This window comes from Quercus robur, chromosome 12 (assembly GCF_932294415.1).
Source record: "Quercus robur chromosome 12, dhQueRobu3.1, whole genome shotgun sequence".
Classification (NCBI taxonomy): domain Eukaryota; kingdom Viridiplantae; phylum Streptophyta; class Magnoliopsida; order Fagales; family Fagaceae; genus Quercus; species Quercus robur.
This window is the reverse complement of record NC_065545.1, coordinates 13,042,193-13,064,260: the sequence shown is the minus strand read 5'-3', so window position 1 is coordinate 13,064,260 and position 22,068 is coordinate 13,042,193. Positions and strand designations below refer to the sequence as shown.

Genomic DNA, 22,068 nt, shown 5'->3' with positions numbered 1-22,068 from the left:
ACATAAAGTTGAAAGCGCTTGGCAAGCGATCACGTATTAGATGATTTTTTTATTCCGACCACTATTATTGCTTCGAGGACTTTTCAAGTACTATTTTATTCCCGACCAAAACAAGTGGTAGTAATTTACTAGTGAGCATATATAATGACCAAAGTAGTAATATTTTATGCGCAAATTCATAAATTTTAGCCATTGAGCTCCCTGTGTTAGGCTGTCTGTGGCTTAAAAAATTCAGCCACTAAGGCTCCAGTTTTGTTACACATGCTCTGATATGATATCACCAACTCCAACCCCCAAAGAAAATAATGCTAGCAGCTGATCGCTGCCACATGTGGCTTAAAAAAAATTTGAACCACTAATTCAACCACCGGTTTATTGTTGGTATTGATAGATAAGGGTCAATGATAGGAAAAAATATTTGTATACGGCCGCGTATAAAACTCATGTGAGACTGATATGTGAGCCACACAACATATAAGATAATTTCTTCATTGATAAAGGACCATTGTGTATGGTTGCTCCTCTTGCAATGAAGGCTTCATAAATCATAACAATTGTCCTCTTAATGGACGACCGTTATATTCATACTCATCAGAATGTGTTAAACTTGTCATTCTTAACGTAATTATCAATCAGTGTACCAAATGTACCTTTAATTTATCATTACCAAATTTTTAGTTGCATTATCGATTCTATCGAATTATCAAGTTATCAAAAAAAAAGTCTATGGACCCAGGATTCAAGATAGGGGGACCAGATGATAAATATTTAAAAAAAAAAATCTAAATAAGCATCCATATAGTATTAATAAACTATCAACTAAGATAAATACATAAAATTATTGTTTTTTAATACGTTAAAATGCATTTATCTATTAACAAAGACACAAAATACCATTGGTTTATTATTATTATTAAAATTTGTTATTTTTTGGGCTGAGGATTTACATGAAAAAAAAAATTATATATATACACACACCTATTGTTACTTTTTCATAAGGCTCGGGGGGCCGGGCCCTTTTAGGCCCCTCCTGGCTGCACTATATTAATGAATAAATTCTCACCAGGTGTGAATGGATCCAAATTCCAAAAGATAGTTGTTTCCAACAACTATTAAGACTCCATCTTAATTTCTAAGTGGCATAGATAATATATGATAGGCTCGATCATATTATCAACGTCCATTAAGCACGACTAAGGACGAAGGATCTATCCAAGTTCGTCCTGGCAACAATGGTCGTCAATCAAGGATGAGTGAATCCACCTCCACTCATCAATGAACCGTTACAGAACATTGATCGGCTTCCAGACCGTTGGAAGGGCAACTCACCATTAACACCCCGCAGGGGCGTTACCAGGGAAGAATAAAGTCTCCATCAAGGCTCCACCAACGGCTAGAAGAAATCACCCATGTGTGCGTGCATATAAATACATAGCAGTGAAATCCAAAAAAATAAAAGGAAGTAATTCTGAAACTCTAGCATATTATTTTCTTAACTTTTCTTTTGTCAATCTTTCTGACTTTGGCATCGGAGGCTTTTTGGCAGGCACCATGCCGGCAATTTACATCTTTTCTTTACTTCACTCGTTCTCGGAGATTGAGTTGGTCGAGGACGACATCAATCTGGACAATCATCTTTGGCTAACGATCTAAGCATCATCAATATAGATATATTAAGATTACATTTGTAGTATGGGAAAATTGTAATTTATAATGGGAAAAATTACATTTTTCCATTATAAATTATATCACTTTTTATACTTTTTTCTTTGAACTATTGAAATGTACAATTGACTCTCCAAAGTTATAACTATGTTTCAATATCCTCCGTGTTGTCTATTTTTGTGTTAAGTTTAAGAGGATTAGGTATTGAAAGACCAATTTACCCTCTCCAAAATAGTTGGTAGAGAGATAAATTGGTTTTTTAATGTTGAATTTTGTAAAAACAAAATATATGTGAGGAAATTAAATGTTATAAAGTTTTTGATTTGGATGGTCAATCATGTGTTTAGATAGTTCAGAGGACAAATTGTAAATTGAGGTATAATTTAATGTGAAAAAAATGTAATTTTTCTGATATACCAAACGATGTTAGCCAAATATAGGTCAATTTCAAAGTAGCCTCAATAATCCATATAGGAACACTAACAAAAAAATAATAATAATCCTGATAGGAACTTCGCCAACATATGCTGTACTCTCAATAATCAGATCCCAAGGGCTAAGGGTAGTTATACACGTTCAAAACGTGCAAGGTATCTCCTTTGTTTTTATCAAGCTTTTCTAGTTCAACACCCTTCAGGAAAACATTAACTTAAAAATTATACCATACGTGAGTTAGATTTCGGGATTATAACCTATGATTTGTTCCCAAAGGTTACTGGTATAAAGAGTGAAGAGGATTACTTTGTCTTTGATGAGTTTAAAGTTAAGGCACTAAAACCTTCGAGCAAGTCAGCATACAATGTATAAAAAATCGATTAGTGTCTTAATTTGATGATAAAGAGCTATTATTAGAAGCGGATGTTATACATTGAAACTCTAAAAAAAAAATTAAAAATAAATAAATATTAATTTTATTAACAAACCGCGTGATAATGAATTTGCACCCACTGTCGAACATTGTGCTTGCATAGAAATAGTGAATATTTCCTAGCTACTTCTTTTTTATCTATATTAGATGTGAAAATACAGTGTTGTTGAGAAAGCTAAGGGTATGAGAGAGAGAGAGAGAGAGAGAGAGAGAGAGAGAAGTATGTATAAGGATTATTAGTGCAACAACTCCCATATGCTTGATGCCTCCAACTTGAAGATTAAAGACAAAACAACAGTGACAGTTTATGAAACATACAAAGTAAGTCTCCCATTCCAGTGCAATGGGACTTATGAAAGCAACCTAGAAACATACAAGTCTCCCCATTGGAAATGGTAGACTGTTAACCTTAAAATCAAAATACATGAAGTAAAAGGACATATACTTATTAGAGACAAATGACATCCAGAGGGATCTACAGAGTAGTCGATAACAATCAATTCCTTACTATTTGCTTTGCAAGGCAAGGACCTTTAACCAAGATGGCCTTGCTGTGATGTCTGCTACCCAAGCACTCACATGGGGGCGCGAATCAAAGAGCTTTTTAATTTGTGTCCCCAACAAAAAATGCATAATGGGCATGTGGTGCAAATCCGCTAGGGTGAAGCAGTCACCTCCCAAGTATTTTGACTCAGCTAGTCGACTCTCATAGATATCAAGGACCTTAGCTAGCTTAGGTTCATTTTCCTCCACAACTGTTGCGTCTGGACTAATGCCAAGAACTACTGGCTTATATCCTAGCTCCATGCCTAGAGTTGTAGCTATTTTGTCGTACTGTAGGGCCTCAACCTCCATCCAAACCGATGTAATTGCCATCTTCTTAGGGTCTTGGTATATCAGTTGGGTTCCCTTGTCAGCATACTCATAGGCAATGTATTTAGTAATTGCCCTTGATTCTGAATTACGAAAGGTTAAAGCATAAGGATCATACTAATTATATCCATCCATAATTTTTTTTAATAGAAAAAAATTACTTGCAGGTGTGTTCACTATCCTGGGTCAACTTAAAACCCTATTATGCATGATGTGAGACCACCCGTGCAATAACAAAGCTTATTGCTTAAATCTATAACTACTAAACTTATAAGTATAATGAGTCACAAGAGTTTCCTGATTCTTACCACTGAGCCATATCCATGGATGATTTTAACAGATAGAGAGGAGAGTGATAAATTAACTTGGTCCCAAAAACTTAAATTGTTCGTAAAAGTATCAATTTAATGAGAGAATGGAAATTGATTGAAATATATAAATGTTTAAGATATATTCCAGTCACTTTCGCCTCTCATACCTTTGCCTCTCATCTCTCTCTCTCCCCATCCAAACATGAGGTAAACCATAACTAATATCAATGTCTACCAACTGCATATACACTTACCAAAGAGCTTGAGATCTCCACTTCAAAAGCTGGAACTTGACCAAATGGCTACATAGACAAGGAAATGTTAGATTTAAAAATATTATAAATATAATAAAAATAATTGAACCTATTCATTGTTGTTTCTTCTAGATGATTATAATGAACAATGGGCTTATGGGAAATGGAAGGGATTGGAAAAGGAATTTTTCTTTTACTTGATCCTAAAAAAGTTGAGATACATGAATGTTTTCAGTTTCCTTACATTGCGGGACAGGAAGTGTTCTTTTTTATGTTCACCAGCTCTCAAGTCTACAATAACAAACTCATGGTCTAGCTCTTTCTCATAGAGGGTAGTGAGAACTCGCATTGTAGCTGTTGAGAGAGGGTTTCCATGGACTTTGATCGCTGCCATGATGGTGGATGGTGATATAATCAATAACAAAGAGCAGATAGAGCAAGCAATATACCACAGGCCTCCGCTGATCCATTTATATATACATATATATTGGTTTTTGGAAGGAAGGAAAGTTTCAAGTTTCTTTCTAGAACGCTTACTTTGTAAGCCAATCAAACCAGGAACTCAGTTCCTAAACTTTTTTTTTCGGCTGAATGAGAATTCCTAATCCTGGAAAAAGTACGTGGCAGCTGATTACATATTGCCATGTTGGATGATTTTTTCCCCTCTATTATTGGTTTGGATGATTTCAATTACTATTCTATTCTGACCAAACAAGTCATACTATTTTACTAGTGAGCGTGATGAAGAAAGTTGTAATATTTTTTTTGTACAAATTGATAAATTTAAGCCAAAGCTCCCTGTGTGTCAGGCTACCAGTGGCTTCAAGAATTCAACCACGGCTGGGTTCCAGTTTGTTACGTATGTTCTGATATTATATCACGGTATCACCGACCCAGCCCAGCCCGAAGAAAATAATGTTGGGCTGATAGCAGTGTAATCATCAAAGCAGCCTACTCGTTGCTTAGTATATCCATTTATTATTGCAAATAGAAGGATGGGAAAACAAGAAACCATATAATAAAGAGCAAAGACTTGGTCTGGATTTGTTGTTCCAGTGTACTCTGGCGCTCGAATGTATTTACATCCTTTCCTTGAGTTTATTAATAAAATTGAGCCTATAGTTGGGACATGGGATGACCATACTCCTAGTATAAATTTTTTTTTTGAACTACTAATATAACTTTTATTATATATTTTCGATAGGGAATAAAATTCGTGTCATACCAAGTTGACCTGACCCTCAAAAGATCATGTAAAGGTTAAAGAGATTGCAAACCGTTTAGGATGACCTGTTACCAGCACAAACTCGATTTAACCCGAACTTGATTAGATTGAATTTAAATATTATATATAAAGTGAATCTATCAATTAAATTAGCCCATGGCAATCCAACTAGACAATTTTATTATTCTTGTGGATAAGGACCCGAAAGAAACTTTGTGACTTGCCTCCAATTAACCTGCAGTTTCAATGGAGATAAGATAAACTTGGAGGGTTTGACACTTCAATACATTGAGATTCTCATTTGCATTTAATAAAAGTGTCATTTTCAGTTATTCATGTCAACTTTCACCTTTTATCTGTTAACAAAACTTGTACTTCGTATTATTTTTATTGGCCGGGATGTGGATCACATGGAATGGGTATAAATCTTGAAGTCCATGACTTATGAGGATTATGAATTTTCACGCACTATAGAACATTATGCTTGCATAGCAAGAGTGCATAGTCCTGTCTAATCTGTAAGAGAGAGAGAGAGAGAGAGAGAGAGGATTAAACTCAGTTTGAGTAATGTGGGACATGAACCTGAGGAGCATGTATATGGATTATTAGTGCAACAATCCCATTGCCCTGGCATGGGAGAATTCACTCGTTTTAAATAATGCATAAACTTGATGCCTTCAACTTGAAGATTGAAGGCACAACAATAATGACAACTTGTGAAAGCAACCTATAGAAACATACAAGTCTCCACTCTTCACATTGAAAATGGCAGACTGTAAACATTAAAATCAAAATACATGAAGTTAAAGCACATATACTTATTGGAGACAAATGACCAGAGAGTAGTCGGTAACAGTCCATTCCTTACTGTCTGCTTTGCAAGGCAAGTATCTTTAACCAAGCTGGCCTTGCTGTGATGTTTGCTACCCTAGCACTCACATAGGGGCGAGAATCAAAGAGCTTTTTAGCTTGTGTCCTCAACAGGTAATGTATAGTGGGTAAATGGTGCAAATCCGCCGGGGTGAAGCAATCACCTCCCAAGTATTTTGACTGTGCCAATCGACTCTCATAGATATCAAGGACCTTAGCCAGCTTAGGTTCATTTTCCTCCACAATTGCTGCGTTTGTACTAATGCCATAAACTACTGGCTTGTACGCCAGCTCCATGCCTAGAGTTGTAGCTATTTGGTAGTACTGTAGAGCCTCAACCTCCATCCAAACTGATGCAATTGCCATCTCCTTAAGAGTCTTGGTATATCAGCTGGGTTCCCTTGTCGGTATACTCATAGGCAATGTATTTAGTAATTGCCCTTGATTCTGAATTACAAAAGGTGAGAAAGCATGAGGATCATACTAATTACCCATCCATTAATTTTTTTTAATGAAAAAAAAAAAAAAAAAAAAAAAAAAAGCAGATGTTGTCACTACCCCTGGCTTACTTAAACTTAAATCCTGTCATGTATGGTGTGAGCCACTTATGCAATAATAAGACTTGCCACTTAAATCCATAATACCAAACCCACAAAAGGACTTGCAAATTTGGTCATTACCCTTGGTTTACTTAAATTTAAACTTTATTATGAATGGTGTGGGACCATTTGCACAATATAAGTTTTGTCACTTAAATTCACAATTTTGAAACTTACAAGTGTAACGAGTCACAAGAGCTTCCTACCACCAAACTACCTCTATTAATGATTTAAATTGGCAGAAAATAGAGTGATAAACTACTGAATCAACTTAATGATAGAAAATGGAAGTTGATTGAAATATATTAATTTTTAGGATATATTCCAGTCACTTTTGCCTCGTCTCTTTCGCCTGTCCGAAAATGAGGTAAATTATAACAGTATAACTAATGTCTGCAAGCTGCATATACACTTAGAAGAGCTTGAGATCTTTATCTTCAAAAGCTGGAACTTGACCAAATGGCTGCATATATAGACAAGGAAATGTTTGATTCAAAATTATTATAATAATAATAAAAATAATTGAACCTATTCATTGTCGTTTCTTCTAGATTATAATAATGAACAATTGGCTTACAAGAAATGGAAGGATTGGAAAAGGCATTTTTTTGAAATGGAAGGATTGGAAAAGGCTTTTTTTTTTTCTTACTTGATCCTAAAAAAGTTGAGATACATGAACGTTTTTAGTTTTCTTACATTGCGGGACAGGATTTGTTCTTTTCTATATATATGTTCACCAGCTCTCAAGTATACAATAACAAACTCATGGTCTAGCTCTTTCTCATAGAGGGTAGAGAGAACTCGCATTGTAGTTGTTGAGACAGCGTTTTCATGGACTTTGATCGCTGCCATGATGGGGGAGGATGGTGATATGATCAAGAACAAGGAGGAGATAGAGCAAGCAATACTCCACAGGCCTCCTCTGATTCATTTATATATACATATATATTGGCATTTGAAAGAATAGTTCATATCGGCATTTGGAAGGAAGGTATGTCCCAATTTTCTTTCTAGAACGCTTATATTGTAAGCTAATCAAACCAGGAACTCCATTCCTAAACCATTTTTTTTGCGGCTGAATGAGAATTCTTAATCCTGGCAAAAGTCCATGGAAACAGAAAGTACAAAGTCCGTGGCAGCTGATTACATATTGGATGATTTTTCCTCCTCTATTATTGGTTTGGTGAGATTTTCAATTACCATCATATTCTGACCAAAGCAAGAAATACTATTTTACTGGTGAGCGTGATGATGAAAGTAGTAATTAATATTAGAGCACTAGCATTAGCACTCGATGGAATAGAAATAGTATTGCATTTTAGCCAATCAAGCCCACAATTTATCTATTTAGTTTTTTTAGCCAAAAATTCACCCATATTAAAACATGCAAAGTTTTACAAAAATTCATGGTTGTTATTTACATTGTCACTATTGGTTTTACATTTAGTTTTTTTTTTTTTTTTTTTTAATTGTATCTTGAGGAAGAATAAACAGAGTAGATAGCTATTGTTATGTTTAATTGTTTAAAGAAAAAGAAATAATTTAAAAAATCATAAAAATTTAATATTTTAATGAAATGTAGTAATATAGATAATTTAATGTGTAATGTTTTGAATCAGCTCCTGCTCTCTCTTACATAAAAATCCATTGAGGACAAAGTTTGATTATAAAATTGGTTGTATCTTAAGACTATAACTTTAATATCTTTTTATTGAATGTGAATTTTGACAAATTCACCATTGGATTACATTCTTCTTATATCCTCCACGCTTGCAAAATTTCTAAAAAATTAAAGATTAATAGCTATGTCATTAATCAATTGTTTAAATTGCAAGTTTTTGTTGTTTAAAATTATGCATAAAATATAATCTTATAGATCATATAGTAAATAATATCTGATATCACAAAATTTGACATATGTATTAAGAGTATAAAGAACATACAATTCAACGGTTAGATTTTTAAAATATGAAGTAATATTAATGATATTGAGTAAGGTTATAACCTTAAGCTACAACCAATTTTATACCTAAACTTTGCCCATTGATAAATATAAGCCTAAGCTCTCTATGTCAGGCTGCTAGTGGTTTCAAGAATTCAACCACTACTAGGTTCCAGTTTGTTACATATGGTTTGGTATGATATCACCTATCCCAGCCCAGCCCCTGAAGAAAACAATGTTAGGTTGGTAGCAGTGTAAAGAGCAAGGACTAGGTGTGGATTAGTTGTTCCAGTGTACTCTAGTGCTTGAATGCATTTACATTCTTTCTTTGAGTTAAAACACACACACACACACACACATATATATATATATATATATATATATATGGAGGGGGCTTAGGATGAGCATATTCCTAGTAACTTTTTTTTTTGGAAGTCGTAAGACTTTCATTATATATTTTTTATAGGGAAAAAACTTTTGCATATTTTCTATACCCATGTAGATCTCATAAGGTTTTTTTTTTTTTTTTTTTTTTTTTTTTTTTGTGAAAAGAAAGATCTCATAAGTTCAAAAGACAAAGTTCATTTGGGGAAGTGCAAGCACCTTGTCCAACATTGCCAAAGAGTGAAAGAGAATGTGTTGTGCATAGTATAACTTATCACACTCTCTCTTGTGATGCACTTTTGTATTAGAATCTTCCCCCCTTTGTGTGTGTATGTGTTTATTTCTCAAAAAATAAATAAATAATTTTGTTTTACGTTGTGTTTAATTAAAATAATTGATATTCTTATAGGAAATTGTATATGATGGGATTATAAACCCCAGTAAATAAAATCCTATCAATCAATATACGGATGGAACCAAAATTTCATCTTTTAAGGGGTCAAATCATGAATAAAAGATTTTTGTAATTTAGGAATTTAAAAAAATACTATAATTCAAGACTAAATTAATAATAATAAAAACTAGCATCAATTTAGTATTAACAAAATATAAATAAATGAAATGTGTTTGGTCTGTTTAGACCCATTTTTAAAACATATTAGTTTAAGCTAATGAATTAGCCAAGTAGTTACTTAGGTTAATTATGAGATTTAGGTTAAACACATGCAAACATATTACTTAGTGTGAAAAAGTAAAGAAGACAGTAATATGATGACTCAGGAAAACTAATGAAACCAACCGTTTTAAGGTAAAAAACCTGGAAATGATTTAACCTAACTATCCTCAAAGTAAACAAATTCACTATGATAGAATGGAAGTTTACAATAGATTTAAACCATAAATCTAAAGCTACCTCTTATAGAACTTACTAACACGACCACGTATAGCTCTAACTCCACGGACTCTTCTATCTTGAATTTGTTGAACAAAAACTCTCACGTTTGTGACTTTGAGATCCGACTCAAAAGTTTCAGATCATCATCAGTAATAGATCTTTATGCAACAACTTGTTTCCACCAGTTCTTGATTGTAGATATCGTTCCAGTAGACGCTTGTAGAGTTAGAAGGTATAGAAACCTCACAAATCTCACAGGAGTAACTCACAAGTCTTCCAAGAGCTTCTAAAACGTGATTAGGGTTTTCCTTTTATACCTAATAATGTTGGACTGAAATTCTAAATGTTTTCGCAGGCTTGGGCTTGATTTAAATTCTGCAGAACACAATTTTCGATCGGTCGAACCTATCTTTTGATCAGTCAAGCTTCATAGTTGATGGTGTTATAAAAATGCTCCAACTCAAATACTCATCCATATAGCTCGTTCTAAGGAAGTGATGGATGGCATATGGCTTACTCGTCGAAAGGTAAGCTCGTCCATCCATAAAGTTGGTCAGACGAGCTCACTGGTTTCAGAAGACGAATCCCAAAAGATATAACTTCCTTGGTAGTTATGGAAGTTACCTGCGGATTCCCCGAACTCTACAACGATTGGAGAGATAACTGCCTTTGATAAACACTATATAAGGGTTCTTCTTTAGAAAGGTATTCATTTGGACACTTTTTACAAAATACTTCCTTCTTACTTGGAATCACAAATCCACTGACTTTATCATCGGAGGACTTTTGGCCGACCTCCACCGGTCTCCTCTGACTTAGTATTTGTATTTTCAGGCTCAAGCTCTAAGATCATCAGCACTCGAGACTTTCGACCTACTGATTTCCAAGGAATCATCAGTTGGCGCCGTCTGTGGGAAAAGCGATTGTTTTGCAGTTTTCTTTTCTGTGACAAAAGGTTGAATGGTTCGGACCAGATCAAAAGCAACTAGCCCAAGCCATCAGGGAAGCAGAGATACTTCAAGCAACCCCCATCGCGATCGCCAATCTGCACCGGTCATGCAGACTTCATCTGTCCAACATGTGCAATCTATGGCGGAGTTGACTCGCCAAAATCAAGAATAAAGAATGGAGATTAATCTGAGAAGGCAGACACATGAAGAGTGCGAAGGAGGAGGACAAACACAGAGTCATGATGATAGAGAAAATACTGAAATTGGAAGCCAGTTAAGAGGCACCACTTCACGAACGGTACCACACTTGAAAGAAGAGATGGACCAAATGAAGAAAGTCATGGAGGAAATGAAAGAGAATATGATAAGGGCGAATCCTATAGAAGATTTGGTCCACAGAACTGACTCCCCCTTTACGGCTTGCATCAACGGTCACCCTCTATCATCAAAGTTCAAGTTGCCTTCTCTAGACTCGTATGATGGAACGCGTGACCCGTTTGATCACATTGCTACTTTCAAGACTACAATGCACCTTCAAGGGGTCCTTGATGAAATCATGTGTAGAGCCTTCCCTACCACCCTTAAAGGTCCGGCACAAGTCTGGTTCAGCAAAATACCCTTAAAGGAGTTGAGCAAGTTGTTTGTTAATAACTTCATTGGGAGACAGAGACACAAGCGTTCCTCATCCAGCTTGTTAACCATAGAACAAGGAGAGAATGAGAGCCTGCGGTCATTCATCACCCGTTTCAACAGAGAAGCCCTGAGCGTGGACGAGGTAGATGACAAGCTTTTGTTGGCGGCCATCCATAACGGGGTTAATTCTGATTTTTTCATACATAAACTCTATGAAAAATAGCCTCAGTCCATGGATGAACTCGTCCACTAGGCCCAAAATTTTATGAATGCAGAAGACGCGATCATAGCTAAGAAGAGGAAGAGATTTGAGAGAATAGAAGCAAACCCCAATCAACATCCTGAGCAAGGCTCTCTTCCAAAGAAGAGACGGACGGAAGAAAGGAAAGACCGAGATAATAAGAAGTCTGGCTCTTCAGCACGGAATCAACAATACACCCCTTTGAACATGCCACTAGAGCAGGTTCTTATGCAGATCAAGAATGATCCTTCCTTGAAGTGGCCGAAGAAAATGAAAGGAGATCCCAATAAACGCAATAGGAATAAGTATTGTCGCTTTCATAGGGATCATGGGTATGATACAGACGAGTATTTTGATTTAAAGCAGCAGATTGAGAATTTCATAAGGCAAGGGAAGTTGAGGAATTTCCTTGGACGAGACCACAAGGACGAGAAATTGAAAGGGAAGATAGAAGAATCATCGCAACCACTGCTTGGAGAGATAAGAGTCATCATAGGGGGAAGTTCGACAGGCCAGTCATCCAAGTCCAAGAAAGCATGCTTGAAGGTGGTGCAGAGCGTCCAACTTTCTAGACGATCACCAAGGGCAAGGTCCACGGACGAGCAAGCGATCACCTTCACGGACGAAGATGTTGAGAGAATTCATCACCCTCACGATGATGCTATCGTCATCACCTTGCTTATTGTTGACTACACAACCAAAAGAGTGCTAGTGGACAACGGAAGCTCGGCAGACATTTTATATTATCCAGTTTTTCAGTAGATGAGGTTAGGGTGAGACCAGCTCCATCTAGTAAACTCCCCCCTAGTAGGTTTTAGTGGAATAAAGGTACAGCCTTTGGGTACTATTTCATTATCAGTGGTAGTGGGGGCATACCCGCAACAAATTACCAAGGATGTGAACTTCCTTGTGGTAGATTGTTCATCCTCATACAACGCCATAATTGGAAGACCAACTTTAAATAGTTGGAAGGCTGTTACATCTACCTACCACTTATTAGTCAAGTTTCCAACAGAACACGGAGTAGGACAAGTACAAGGAGACCAACTAGCAGCAAGAGAATGTTACCTGGCCATGTTGGCCATGGAAGAACAAGTTTAGACCATGAATATTGAAGAAAAGAGAGTTGTAGCAGAGCCTACCGAAGCATTGGAAGATATTTCCTTGGATGAAAATAACCCTGAGAGGTGTACCAGGGTTGGAGTAAATCTTAACGAGAAGATTAAGAAGGATCTCGTCCAGTTTCTGAAGAAAAATATTGATGTGTTTGCTTGGAGTCATGAGGACATGCCGAGTATAGATCCTAGTGTCATTACCCACCGTCTGAATGTACACCCTTCGTCCAAGCCAGTACGACAAAAGAAGAAGGCGTTTGCCCTTGAGAGAGATAATGCTATCAAAGACGAAGTTCAAAAGTTAATTGTCGCGAAGTTTATCCGAGAAGTGTACTATCCGGATTGATTGGCCAATGTAGTAATGGTCAAGAAAGCAAACGGCAAATGGAGAATGTGTGTAGATTTCACCGATCTAAACAAGGCTTGCCCCAAGGATAGCTACCCGCTGCCACGCATTGACCAGTTGGTAGATTCCACTGCAGGGCACAAGTTGCTTAGTTTCATGGATGTTTTCTCAAGATACAATTAGATAAGGATGGATGAGGTAGACCAAGAGAATACATCCTTTGTCACCAGTCAAGGCTTGTTCTGTCATAAGATGATGCCCTTTGGTTTAAAGAATGCGAGGGCGATATATCAGAGATTTGTTAACCACATGTTTCGTCCGCAGATCAAGCGGAATGTGGAAGTCTATGTAGATGACATGCTGGTGAAGAGTCAGGACGAGAAAGGGCATCTGGACAACCTGCAGGAGACCTTTGACACACTTAGGCAGTACCACATGAAGTTGAACCCTAGCAAATGTGCTTTTGGAGTATCATCAGGAAAATTCCTTGGATTTATGGTCTCCCATAGGGGAATTGAAGCGAATCCTGACAAAATTCAAGCAATACTAGACATGAAGCCTCCACAAAATACTAAAGAAATTCAATCCCTCACCGGACGAGTTGCTGCACTTAACAGGTTTGTCTCTAAAGCCACTGACAAATATTTGTCATTTTTTAAGGTTCTTAAGAAAGCATTTGAATGGACCGATGAGTGTCAGAAAGCTTTCGAAGATTTGAAGGCATATCTCACCAGGGCTCCTTTGCTAAGCCCGTCCGTATTGGGAGAAGAGTTGTATTTGTACTTGGCAGTCACCCCGCATGCCGTAAGTTCAACATTGATAAGAGAAGAAGACAAAGTGCAAAGACCCGTATACTATACAAGTAAGGCATTAAGGGGAGCGAAAGGACGATATCCACAAATGGAAAAATTAGCCTTCGCATTGATAACAGCTTCTAGAAAGCTAAGGTATTATTTCCAAGCTCATGTTATTAATGTCATAACGGATCATCCGCTCAAGAAGGTAATGAATAGACTAGAAGCAACAGGACAATTGATCCAATGGGCTGTCGAGCTCAGTGAGTTTGACATTAGATATCAACCAAGGCATGCCATAAAAGCTTAAGCCCTAGCAGATTTCATTGCGGAGTTTATCCCAAATTATGATGATTTAGATGAGACGGAAAACAGTAAGAGATGGGTAGTTTATGTGGATGGTTCGTCTACACGACACGCAGGAGGAATTGGTGTGGTTCTACAATCCCCAGAAGGAGATAAACTGAAACACAAAGTTCGTTTGCAGTACCAAACAACTAATAATGAAGTAGAGTATGAAGCCCTCCTCAAGGGGCTAGAATTGGCTAAGACTATGGAAGCCAAGTCCATACTCATCTTGGGGGATTCTCAGTTGATTATGGGCCAAATGAATGGGATATATGAGGCTAAGGAAGAACGCATGAGGAAGTACCTTAATAGGGTGATGTGCCTTATGAAAAGATTTGAGGAAGCTGACTTCATTCAAATCCTAAGGGAGAAGAACGTGAAAGCTGATATCATAGCGAAAGAAGCCTCAGCAAATGAGTCCATGGATGAAGTTGATGGGTTCAATACATGCCAAGCATAGATATCCCAGAATTACAACAAGTAGAGAGAAGAGGAAATTGGATGACCCCGATTATATCATACCTGAAAGACGGATGACTTCCAAAAGAGAAAAACAAGGCCAGAAAGCTAAAAGTAAGATTGACCAAGTACGTTCTTATGGATGAAGTTCTATATAGAAGAGGTTTTTCTCAGCCTTATCTTAGATGCTTGGCTCCGGACGAGGCGAACTACGTGTTGAGAGAAGTTCATGAAGGAGCGTGTGGCAATCACTCAAGAGCCAGGTCACTCGTCCATAAGGCCATCCATGTAGGATATTATTGGCCAAATATGCAAGCTAATGCCAAAGCATATGTCAAGGTCTACGACCAATGCCAACGGTTTAGCAACGTCCCCAGACAACCATCAGAGTACCTCACCCCGATGATGGCACCGTGGCCCTTTGCACAATGGGGACTAGACATTTTAGGTCCCTTCCCATTGGGCACAAGGCAGATGAAGTTTCTAGTAGTGGGTATTGATTATTTCACCAAGTGGGTGGAAGCCAAACCTTTAGCAAATATCACACAACAGAATGTTAAAAATTTCATGTGGAAGAACATTGTGTGCAGGTTTGGAGTGCCCAGAGTATTGGTGTCTGACAACGGACGACAATTTGACAATGCACTTTTCAGGGACTTTTGTGCAAACTTCGGAATTCAAAATCATTATTCCTCGCCCGCCCATCCCCAAGCCAATGGTCAGGCTAAAGTTGCAAACCGATCCTTGTTGAAAATCATCAAGACTTGGCTTAAGGGGGTAAAGGGAGTATGACCAGATAAGTTACCAGGTGTTCTATGGGCGTACAGGACGACAGTGAGTACCCCTACGGGGGAAACTCCTTTCAAGCTAGTCTATAGAAGCGAAGCAGTCATACCTGCAGAAGTGCATATGGCCAATCACAGGATGATGATGTATCAAGATAAGAATAATGAGGAGTAACTCCGTTTGAACTTTGATCTAATAAACGAGGTAAGGACAGATGCAGAGTAGAGGACAGCAAAGTACAAAAACCTCATGACTAGGCAATATGACACAATTGTAAAACCAAGGCGGTTCAACATAGGAGATCTTGTCTTAAAGAGGGTTTCCTTAGCAACCAAGAACCCGGCTCATAGGAAACTAGGACCAAATTGGGAAGGCCCCTATAGAGTAATCAACTATAAAAGACAAGGATCTTACTACTTGGAGGCCCTAGAAGGGAGGAAATTGGGGCATCCTTGGAATGTTGAGCACCTGAGGAGGTACTACCAGCAAAATGTCAGCCTGGACGAGCATAATTCTGAAAAAGCTTGGAGACCATTTATCTACTTGTCTATCTACATAAGGAGCTTGTTTATATACATATTTTTAGTATTGCTTTGTTATTATTATGTTGAAGTTATGGACGAAGTTATGGTTTGGCTTGTATTTATTTCCCTATAAGGCATTAGCTTCTGTAGCGCATGCCTCGTCTATGAACAATATTTATGCTATGTACATAATGTTGTGTGAATTCCTGATTTCCATACTATTTTTGTTCGATTTAACCTATAAGAAGGCTGAAAAGCCCAAGACGAGAAAATTCTCTGGACGCGGAGATGTAATCTCAATAGCTTTCCTAAGGGTAAAGCAAAAGCAAGTTCGTCCAAGTAAAAGGACGAGGTAAAAGCCTTAGCCTCCCTGAGCAAAACAGCAAGTTCAGAGGATTTTCGTCTATATAACGGACGAGGCAAAGCATAATACATCCAACCCATGGATAAGGAAATGCATAAGCATGTGTGATTAAGACACCTACTAGAACAATCCAATCTATGGATGAGTGAAAAGTTGCGTCTTATCTTCATTAAAGGTGAAAATTAGCTAAGTTTAAGGACGAGTAATGCTGATAATCACCATTTCACAAAGACGAGTTATACTTGTGAAATTCAAAGTATGACAAGAAAATGTATGTACAACAAGGAATTACTTCTATGGATGAGTAAAAATTTAAAGCTAAAATCAAAAGAGCTCTCGTCCGTGCAATAGTAAAATAGAAAATAAAGCAATTGTTTAAGGGCGGACAACCAATGTCCAAACACCTTGACAAAAATAATTGTTCAGTAGCTCATCCTAAAACCATGGACGAGCTTAATGTACTTGAATTACATTTAAAAAAAAAAAAAAAAAAAAAAAAAAAAAAAAAAAAAAAAAAAAAAAGAGAGAAAAGTTGTAAAGTACAAGAAACTTCAACGCTTAAATTTCGTCTTTAGGCAGGAGGGGCATTTTCCATAGGTTCGTCCTGAAGAGGAAGGGTGCTAGCATCGTCTTCAATATTGACATCCTCTGAGCTCGTCTGGATGAGGGAACTTGTAGCAGCACCAAGGTTGAGCTTTATAGAGCTGAAGTCAAGGTTAGGGAAGTTCTCAATGGCGTCTAGCCTAAAGTCTTCAAACACAACTGCATAGTTCTTGTCCAGCAGATCAGTGAATTACTTGGACGCCTGAAACTCTGCAACTGCGTCTTCCTTGGCCTTTTCAAGAAGGGCGCTCATCTCGTTGTTCCTCTTCTGGAGATGGTCAAGACGAGTGTCCTTCTCGAGGGCATCAGTCCTTAGCTCTTCATTGAGGTTCCGTAGCTCCTTTACCTCGTCCTTAGCCTTAGTAACCAATTCAGCCCACTTCTTGCTCTCGTCCTTCACCTCCTTGATCCTCTTCTCCAACAGGATCCTTGTCTTGTCTAAATCAATTGCCTGCCTAGACGCAGCAATAAACTTGGACATTGCCTACAAGGATCAAGATTTGGTTAAAACCAAACGAATACATATTTCTGCATCGTTGACAAAGACGAGACATATATAAAAATTTTTAACTTACCTTGAAGAGATCATGAACACCAGAGTGCTCAAAATCCTTCAAGAACATATTGTAACAAGCTATCACATCCGCGTCCGTCACCGCCGTCGTGAACCTCTCCCAAGCCAGGTCCTCGTTCCCAAGAAGGTATTGAGGAACTTCTTTAGAGGGATGAGATGAGGTGGGGGCGTGGACTGTGGATGGGATCTTCTTGGACGAAGGGTCCTTAGGCTCCGAGTCAAGTATCTGCACTGGGGGCTCTTGGTCAGGGACGAGATGAATGGATTGGACGTCTTGAGGCTTGGACAACCTGTGTTTTTTTCTCCCTACCACGCCTACTTGGGAGATCACCCAAGTCAACCCTTGATGATATATTTTTTCATTTCTCGCCTGCTGGTGGATGAGACTGGGATTGCACCCCCTGCTTAACTACCTTGTCCATCACCTCCTTGTCTTTGCTTTCCTTCATCGTCGCCATTCCTAAAAGGAAGGACGTCAGTTATAATAATAAACAAATAGATAAATAAAAGGGATGGGGGAAAGAGAAAACTTACGTCTACGGATGGTGATCTTGTGTGCAAGAGCTTCAACAGAAGGCTCAAGGCCTAAACCCCAGGTGGCAAGACTCCAGAGGCTTACTAAAGAATGAAACGTCCTGTCGGTGTATAGATGAGCTTTTTGAACACGTTCAATATGAAATCTACTCAAATGGGGACGTCTAACACCTATAACAAAAAAAGAGACGAAGGAGGGGGCGTGGACTGTGGATGGGATGAGATGAGGTGGGGGCGTGGACTGTGGATGGGATCTTCTTGGACGAAGGGTCCTTAGGCTCCGAGTCAAGTATCTGCACTGGGGGATGAGATGAGGTGAGATGAGGTGATGAGATGAGGTGGGGGCGTGGACTGTGGATGGGATCTTCTTGGACGAAGGGTCCTTAGGCTCCGAGTCAAGTATCTGCACTGGGGGCTCTTGGTCAGGGACGAGATGAATGGATTGGACGTCTTGAGGTTTGGACAACCTGTGTTTTTTTCTCCCTACCACGCCTACTTGGGAGATCACCCAAGTCAACCCTTGATGATATATTTTTTCATTTCTCGCCTGCTGGTGGATGAGACTGGGATTGCACCCCCTGCTTAACTACCTTGTCCATCACCTCCTTGTCTTTGCTTTCCTTCATCGTCGCCATTCCTAAAAGGAAGGACGTCAGTTATAATAATAAACAAATAGATAAATAAAAGGGATGGGGGAAAGAGAAAACTTACGTCTACGGATGGTGATCTTGTGTGCAAGAGCTTCAACAGAAGGCTCAAGGCCTAAACCCCAGGTGGCAAGACTCCAGAGGCTTACTAAAGAATGAAACGTCCTATCGGTGTATAGATGAGCTTTTTGAACACGTTCAATATGAAATCTACTCAAATGGGGACGTCTAACACCTATAACAAAAAAAGAGACGAAGGAGAAAGAGTTAGAATTTTTAAACAACTACAAATGAGAATAAAGACAATAAATGGCAAAGTCAGGATGAGCATACCTTCAGGACGAAGGTTTCCTAACTCCCCTGTGTAAGGAGGAAATGGGTCTCTGTCAACCTCAATAAGGCGTCCAGCCCAGAAACCTGAGACGAAGAAGAACTCCGTCTTCCAGTTCCTATCTGAGGTGACTAAAGATTTGATTAATCTATAATCTTTCCCTCTAGCTGTAAACTGTTAAAAGCCAAGGGATTGGTTAATTTCGGAGGGTTTATAATAATAAAGGAACTCGTCCATGGTAAAAGGATAGTCCCCCTCAAACACCTCCCTCCACAAAACTTGCATAAAGACGACTAATCTCCATGCGTTGGGATTAAACTGACAAATTCCTAAACCTAGCCTAGTCAATAATTCTCTAGCAAAAGAGTTTAGAGGTAACCTAAGCCCCCCTAGAAGGTAGGCCTCATAAATACCTATCCCAAAACGAGGTTGACAACACTATTCTCCATGGGCGACTAACCTAGGGTTAAGCTCGTCGGGGATTTGATACCATTTCCTAAGTAAACCTAACCTCCTATCATCCGTTTTTGAGGCTACTCCTATGGCACAACTATCAACCACCTCAACCTTGTCTTGGCCAGTGGACGAGGGAGCACTTGTACCAGCCTTAGAGCTAGACTCGGATCTCGTCCTAAGCCCCTCCTAAACAACTTCCAAAGGAAGCCCAGGGATGCTAGACTCATACTCGTCCGTAGTGTTCCCCTCGCCACTACCATCACTATCGCTACCATTGCTATCGCTTGAACCACTAAAACTGCTAGGGTCATTGTACTCGTCTATAGCCTTATCCATACTATCGCTAGACGAAGACAACACAATCTTAGACATTTTTAAGAAAGCTTAAAAACTAAAGACAAGGACAAAGAAAATACTTGGATCTAGAACGAGGGAAGGCTATAGACGCAAGAAACTTCTAGACGAAGATCTAGGATGAGGGAAGACGAGGAAGGAAATTTTAAAAATGAGAAGGGTAACGGAGGAATTCTACTATTTATAGACAATGAACCCTAGCACCTAAAATGACACAACAAATCCACGGGAGATGCGTGGCATGCTCCTCGGTTAACTAAATCGACGTGATTTTTAACCAATGAGATCATAACACATGTCATACCAATTCACTAAAAATATACATGTCCGGAGAAAGGTCAAAGCCATACATTTCCCTGGACAACCCATGGACAAGGGGGCAACTGATGGTGTTATAAAAATGCTCCAACTCCAATACTTGTCCATATAGCTCGTCCTAAGGAAGTGATGGATGGCATACGGCTTACTCGTCGAAAGGTAAGCTCGTCCATCCATAAAGTAAGTCGGACAAGCTCACTGGTTTCAGAAGACGAATCCCAAAAGATATAACTTCCTTGCTAGTTATGGAAGTTACCTGCGGATTCCCCGAACTCTACAACGATTGGAGAGATAACTGCCTCTGATAAACACTATATAAGGGTTCTTCTTCAGAAAGGTATTCATTCGAACACTTTTTACAAAATACTTCCTTCTTACTTGGAATCACAAATCCACTGACTTTATCATCGGAGGACTTTTGGCCGGCCTCCACCAGTCTCCTCTGACTTAGTATTTGTATTTTCAGGCTCAAGCTCTAAGATCATCAGCGCCCGAGACTTTTGACCTACTGATTTCCAAGGAATCATCAATAGTAGCTTGTTTCTTCTCTCTGCAGCTTGACAGTTCTTGAAACTTAACTTGAACAATCTTGAGCAATGCCTAACACTTAATCTAGACATGTTTTTGTTCTCAGTTTGCCAACATACATAAATTTGGAAACTAAACATTTAATCCTATATATTTAGAACCTAACAAAAAGATTCAAATTATGTCTTTCATTACCTTCCAAAACAATCATCTACTAATGATAGTTGACATTCTTTTAAACATTGAAAATTATATGTGTTTGATTATGTACTAAATTTCATAGCATTTCCCTTTTTTGTACAAACTCTAAGAATCCCTTAGAAAATCTTTTTTATTTATTTTATGTTTTGGTAAAGTTTAATTTTGAGAATATCTCATGATCGAAAATGTTCATTCTGCAGTTGAAGTAGAAGCTAAAAGAAGTATGATTACTTTGTGATAAGTTGTTAGACTTTTGATCTTCTAGTCCTTACTAATTATTGACACAATTTAGGAAAAAATTATGGTGACTAAAAAACATATTTTTGCTTCGAATTTAATTATTATCATTTCCATTGAAATTTATTTTAAAAAAAAAAAAAAAAAAAAAAAAAAAAAAAAAAAAAACCCTAATAAGAAATATATCAATACAAAAAATGAAGTACAAATATAAATATCCAAAAGAAGGGAACTATATCCCTTAAATTATAATTATAAATAAAAGAGTCATTTTGTTTGAATTCCGTCTAAATTCTTAGTTCTCAATTTTCCCTTAATTTTATAATAATGAGGTTCTTGACTAAATGATTTTAATTGCATATAACATACACACACACACAAAATAAAACTGTTAGTAAGAGAAAAGATTGTGGATTTTGGTGAGTTTGGGCTTCTGGGTATTGTTGGGTAAGTGCCGAAGTTTGTGTTTTTGTGACTTCAAATTAGGGATTTTTCTGTTTAAATTTTGTTAAGTTTGGTTTCTGGGTATTGTTGGGTTTGTTTTAAACTTGGTGTTCTTGAGGCCCCAAATGGGTATCTTCTATGTTGGGTTGTTGGTTTGGTGATAGTTGGTGACCACTGACCTATGCAAGTGATCTTAAAAGTATTTCTGTAGTTGTTGGTTAACTGTGTTCTTTGTGTTGGTTTCAACTCCCGGTGGTTTTGGGGTTTTCTTCTTTGTCTGAAAGGGGTGGACGAAGAGTTAATGAAGATAGTGATGTATGGGAAGTAGAACAATTAGGGCTGGTGCAGAAGATGAGACGGGATCAACGTGATGCCGAGGTTCGATTCCCAGTTAG

At 38.0% G+C, this 22,068-nt stretch overlaps 2 protein-coding genes and 2 pseudogenes across 2 annotated transcripts; 2 read left to right on the top strand and 2 right to left on the bottom strand.

Moving 5' to 3' along the window:
• Positions 1–2,789: 2,789 nt before the first annotated feature.
• LOC126710451 (glutathione S-transferase-like) lies at positions 2,790–4,452 on the bottom strand (annotated as a pseudogene).
• Positions 4,453–6,060: 1,608 nt separating this feature from the next.
• On the bottom strand, positions 6,061–7,531 carry LOC126709496 (glutathione S-transferase-like; annotated as a pseudogene).
• Positions 7,532–11,734: 4,203 nt separating this feature from the next.
• On the top strand, positions 11,735–12,472 carry LOC126708149 (uncharacterized). The gene has a single exon (XM_050407959.1). It carries the CDS (start codon positions 11,735–11,737, stop codon positions 12,470–12,472), a length of 738 nt encoding a protein of 245 aa, XP_050263916.1.
• Positions 12,473–13,360: 888 nt separating this feature from the next.
• LOC126708147 (uncharacterized) lies at positions 13,361–14,773 on the top strand. The gene is made up of 2 exons (XM_050407958.1): positions 13,361–13,788; positions 14,341–14,773. The coding sequence occupies exons 1-2, from the start codon at positions 13,361–13,363 to the stop codon at positions 14,771–14,773; spliced, it is 861 nt and encodes a 286-aa protein (XP_050263915.1).
• Positions 14,774–22,068: the final 7,295 nt, after the last annotated feature.